Source organism: Bombus vancouverensis, unplaced genomic scaffold (genome assembly GCF_051014615.1).
Source record: "Bombus vancouverensis nearcticus unplaced genomic scaffold, iyBomVanc1_principal scaffold0048, whole genome shotgun sequence".
Lineage (NCBI taxonomy): Eukaryota > Metazoa > Arthropoda > Insecta > Hymenoptera > Apidae > Bombus > Bombus vancouverensis.
The window spans coordinates 388,832-394,418 of NW_027468939.1; the positions used below are offsets into that span (position 1 = coordinate 388,832).

At 35.4% G+C, this 5,587-nt stretch overlaps 1 protein-coding gene across 2 annotated transcripts; it reads right to left on the reverse strand.

Moving 5' to 3' along the window:
* Positions 1-3,187: 3,187 nt before the first annotated feature.
* Positions 3,188-5,275, reverse strand: LOC143304694 (uncharacterized). 2 transcript variants are annotated; one of them, XM_076627204.1, is made up of 5 exons: positions 4,947-5,275; positions 4,290-4,721; positions 3,915-4,205; positions 3,741-3,831; positions 3,188-3,667 (listed from the first exon to the last, which is right to left on the reverse strand). In XM_076627204.1, the coding sequence occupies exons 1-4, from the start codon at positions 5,250-5,252 to the stop codon at positions 3,808-3,810; spliced, it is 1,053 nt and encodes a 350-aa protein (XP_076483319.1). In that variant the 5' UTR covers positions 5,253-5,275; the 3' UTR covers positions 3,188-3,667; positions 3,741-3,807. The 2 variants fall into 2 exon arrangements, with proteins under 2 accessions (XP_076483319.1, XP_076483318.1); XM_076627203.1 differs by having other exon boundaries at positions 4,941-5,275.
* Between the last annotated feature and the right edge of the window lie 312 nt (positions 5,276-5,587).

The window sequence follows — 5,587 nt, forward strand, 5'->3', positions numbered from 1 at the left end:
CTTACGCACCTATCACCATACCACCTCAGCACGAACGCCGTATAGATTGTTTTCACCTGTTCGATTCGTGCTAGATTTGACTAAAATACTCATGCGAAGTTATTGAAAATATAAAATCCGAATTAACATCCAGTTTTCAACAACCTGTCTAAAGATACCGCTCACAAACAAGCTATCATTTCTTGAAACAAATATATAAGATTTATTTACGTTATCAATTTTGTCGTGTGTCGAAATACAGCCCACTCAAAACATTCTATGGACCAAACGAAAAAATTGTTGACATTGATTGTCAACAAGTCCTACAAACTAGGATCTTTCATATTTCTTTCGCTTTTGATAATTAGGCACAACCTCCCGCTAGCCGATGAGTCATTCTGCTATATTTGGCTTATCCTTTGTTATTATACAAATTACTGCCATTGTTCACGGCTGATCTACTAATTCGTTTGGTGACTAGACACTACGTTAGATATTTTAATCAAATAAACTCATAATTGTATCGATAAAATACTTCCTATCAGTACAATATATGATCCAAAATTTAAACATCCTGCTTCAGGGCGACATATCCAGTGAATTAACGGCGCCTGAACAATCCCTTAAAACGGGTAAATCTATAACTTTATTATCTAATTTCAACCTAATATCCACAAACTGATCAACATAATTTCACTATGCCCAAAAAGAATCGCCTTGCAAATGATATCGATATTTACGACATTTCTTTGCTATATTAATATAGTATTATTTGTTATAGATCCAGACCACCGACCTCGACCAGGGCTATCAAAATTCGCCTTCGTCATGGCCAATAACCAATATAATATTAACTACGATAGAAACTGTCATTGTTAATTTAACACTAGCTATTGCTGCTATAATACGAATAGCCTGTATACATATTAAATAAACTGTAATAAATAACTTATTATTTTTAAATACACCCTGTCTTATTTATCTACACCTTCCTTTGTCTTACGTCCACCTTAACCTACGCATTGTCACGTAAAATTCGTGATAAAAAGGATTTTTGCAATCCACTAGCGATAAAAAGTTCGCGTACAAGGTAAATAGCGGGCAAAAGAACGGTATAAAGCATAGAGTGTAGAGTATAGTAGCATCGCAGAAAAAGAAAAATCAACAGCTTGCTCGGTCATTGCGCAGCAACAGATCGAGCAACGATACAAATGATCATGGAAGTGCGTTTTTGCTTCCCGGTCTGTTCGAACTATGACGATTTGTCTTTCTGATCTTTCCGACTCGACCGTTGCACCGTTCATTCGACCATCGACCATAAATTGTTTCGAATTTTCTAGAGAACGGACACTTGAAACTACGTGCTTGCGGTACATTCGATAGCCAGAACAGAGGGATCCTTCGTGAGCCTGTTTTCGTCCTGCGAGACGAGCAAATTATTAGAAATTTCCTGATGCAATTGTACACGGTTTTATGCAACTTTGATTATACACGTGAACGATATTTGGCACAGAGGAGTAACATTTTCGGGGTAACATTTGTGCACTAATAGGTTCCCACGTAGCTAAAATAAAACAAAAGTTGCGCGAAATTAACGGATGACAATTGAGAAATTTCTTGGGTGATCTACGTTTATTACGAAATGGTTGGATGCGAGAATCGATATCTGGTAGCATCTAAGTTGTCCGAGAGAGTTTCACGATAAAGGAACAGATCTCTGCCGATACTCTCTATCCGACTATCGTAGCAGATTTGCGTACTTTTGCAAGGTTCTCCAAATTAATACAAATTTCTAACTACCGTAACATCGAGATATTATACATCGTAAGGCAAAGTTAAGGAGAGTGGCGATGACCTCGGAAACGCGAAAAATATCTCAGAAGATAGAATTTTGGTGGTGCGAAGGACAAATGTTCGTGATGGTTTTCCCAATAGCGATTCTGATTCTCCCTTGACGTGTCTGCTCGGCGCCACTTCCGGCATCGTGACAACCACCGTAAGCCCTAGGACGCCCTTACAGCCTCCTTTACATCGCATATGCCCTTCTCGCTGTTGATGAAAATCCAATTTGTGAAATTAGACGTTTGCTCGCTTTGAGACAAAGTAAACCGCGTTTCTCACAGGTGTTCGGCAGATGGCGATGATGAGATATAGTGCAACAAAGTGAAATTTTACGCGCGTAAATCTAACAGGATTATAATGTAACAGAAGCACAACAAAGAGGAAACTTGTGATGAAAAAGGAAGAATATATTACCAACGAAACTCTTTTGCTCCATTTTCTTTCGTAGAATTATATTTCACTTGCGAGTATTATAGCAGGTCTGCCTTTGATACAAAAATCATAAAAGGTTTACGTATCTGCATGTATATTTACGCTGTATGAACGACACTCGAGTATTACACGCATGCATTATCGACAAATAGATCCACGTTCGGGATAAGAGTTCCTCTTTGATACTTTCTTATGGTATAAATAACGAGAAATTATCAGGAAGTATGTTACAGTGAAACTGCTCGTACTTCGTTACTTTTACTCGCATGTATGACACCTACAACGATATTCTTTGTTGAATCAATAAATAAAAGCGCTCCCCAGCGTACGTACAAGACTAGATCTTGAAATATAAGAATCGACGTAACAATAAGACTAAAAAAGTTCGAAATGAAAATAATTCGCCGAAACGGCAAAAAGAGAATACCTGACACAAAAATAACGATACGGTAAATCAGCGTCCCGTTTTAATTTTCATCGATCAGTCGTCCAGCAAGCGAGATGTGTCAAGCAGCAACGGCGACAAGGTAACAGAGACGAAATATTATCGAGTTAACGCACGCGAAGTGGTCGCAGGAATGGCTGACGGGTGCGAGAGTGTAATGCACTTACGTCACGCGAATTTCAGACGAAACAACTGGTGGTGTAACGAAAATTTAGCGTCGCAACCGAATGTGCTAAATATAAAATGGATGGCTGTTGACCGAAAGAAAAATGCTCGACGATACGATGCCGCCGTTTGTTCTCTTACAAGATTGAACGTCCACGGTCGACCCATTTACCAGACCCTCCTCGTTACACGAAGAGACGAAATCACCAGTGCTATTTAATCGTGCGAATTATATCACGCGTATCTCGCGAATTATTACACGACAGTGATAATAAGGCAAATCTAATAAAATTTACTTCTCATTAAAAAGTCGTACCAAAACAATTATTTATTAATTGGTTTATTTATTAATTCTTAAGAAGATACATATAAATAAGAAAAAATGGTAAAATTTGATTAGTATAATAAAAGTAATATATGCCTATGATCATTCTAAAATATAAAAAGTGAAATAGTCTTACGTTCATTGGTATATTTTAAGAACACATACATCTTTTAACGATAGTTGCAATGTAACATCATTTTTATATTACACGCAAGGTATGGCAAGTATTCCTGCTCTAAGGCACAATTTGAAATCAACAACATTCAGTTTAACAAATTATAACTTCTATTCGTTTTCCATCATGGAATAACGCGGTGGTGTCTTCCATATTGCACTGGACGTGCGTTGTAATCTACTCCTATCTATATTTTCAAACATTTCAGTTAAATCTGGTGTGCACATTCTTCTATCAAAGAATTTATAGACTGCTTTCTTCGGAATTTATCGTTGCATTGCAAGTTCATTTTCGCGTATGTACGCTAAAATTGATAAAAATTCCAGTACTCCATGCATTATAATGTTTATTAACTCATTAAGTAAAACAACACTTACATTGCGCCTAATGTGGAATTGTACGACTTGGTCTGGCTTCATCGTCCGATGTGTCGTCGTCAGGTCGTCAGGTGGATCTTACTGTTTGGAGCTATATTTTGGATAAAATATCGAATGAATAATAGCTTGTGTTTTTATAACAGAAGAATACTTTGATACTGTTTGTAATGTTACCTGCAATGTCATCATCCGAGTCTCCTTCTTTTGTTTCGCTAATAAGATTTTTTTTGCTTTTTCGACAGATCTTCGTGCCAGTTTTTGAACAATGGCTTTTTCTGAAATTTTTTCTTTTTCAAAGGCCTCGATTCTCCTTCTTACGGGCACATTTTTCTTCATTTCATTTTGAATGTCCTGTTTCGTCATGTTTCTATTAGACATTTCCCTTTCACGGGATGGCTCATCTTCTGCGAATAATTCTTCGAACTCGGTGAGTCCAATCGCTTGATTCAGCTGCTGAACCTCCTCCTGTAGAGTTATTGGCGACCGTGATGTAAATTTAGGTTCATTATTTTTTCCTGTACTACTAGCCAAGTTTCTATTAATTACTACCGTTTCGTTTGATTTTATTGGTGATAAAGGTTCTACAATTGCGGTAGCGTCCATCATCTTCTGCGTATAAGTAGAATTGATGTCCATCGTGGAATTCATAAGAGGAGTAAATTTCTCAAGTGCATCCTCGCACATTGAAGGATCTTCAATATCATTTCTTGCTGATGGAATTACTGTATCATCAATAATATTAGAATATTTACCCTTCGTGTTTTCACTCCGTGAAAAAGTTCTCTTTATATTACTATCTCTTGTTGTCATTGAAGACTTTAATGGTTCAATCCTTTCTGGCTGTATTGCATCTTCTTTTGAAATTGTTTCGCTTAAAACATTCTTTTTTGTTTTACTATGTTTTGTAGGACCTTTTGCGTTTTTTTCATCTGAACTACTTCTAGCACTTTCCTTTTTTTTAGGTCGGCCTCCACGTTTCCTCTAAAAATTTAGAATATATTTAACAACGTTATAGTAGTATTTATATACACAATGTACATACAATTATATAAGCAATTAGATTTTGACGTATTAATTAACCGATATCAAACATTATTGGGTACTACATATAAGGGTTAGTATTGATTAGTAACATAAGATAAGATAAGATTAGTAACATAAGATTAAAAGTATTAAATTTCATCATAATATGACACAAACATTTACATTACTGTCATCATCAAGAGATAGCCTTCGTAATTTTGTAACAAGTGACGTTGACTGCTGCTTTTTAATATTAATTGCAGCTTTTATTGCAGCCTTTCTTTTTGTTCGGTCAATTGTTGTTTCCAGCACATCCCCAGTTTTTACATCTTTATTTTCTGTTTTATCATGTACTGCTGAATCTGTTACTGTATTATCAGTATTGATAATATCATTTTCTGGGATAGTCTCTTTACGGCGACAACCTTTTTCCTTCAAAACTTTCGACCTCTTTGTAGTTGAAGGGCCAGGGACTGATTTGGTAATCATTTCATTAATCTCCTTCTTTGATCCAGTATCCATATTTAAAATCTACGAATAAATGATATGTATTTAATATATACATTAAACTATACTTTTTAATAATACATACCATAATTTAATATTATGGTTGAAATTATGACGTATATAGCAATTAATACATACACATGTGTTTAGTTCTATTAACTTAGAAGCACATGTAAATTAAAAAAAAATATATATATACATGAAACAATAATAAAATAATGAAGTAACATTGAGAATAGAATCTAGTTTAATTACACATATATACCCTTTTAACAATTCCGTTCTTATAAATTTTATTAAATTTACAGTGAAGCTTA

Excerpts from the sequence above, each read along its gene's own strand:
- LOC143304694 (XM_076627203.1), bottom strand. The coding sequence starts at position 5,252 with ATGATTACCAAATCAGTCCCTGGCCCTTCAACTACAAAGAGGTCGAAA. Across the intron at positions 4,722-4,940 it reads ATGATGACAGTAATGTAAAT|AGGAAACGTGGAGGCCGACC; the intron begins GTTTGTGTCATA and ends CTAAATTTTTAG. Across the intron at positions 4,206-4,289 it reads CAATAAAATCAAACGAAACG|GAGGAGGTTCAGCAGCTGAA; the intron begins GTAGTAATTAAT and ends ATAACTCTACAG.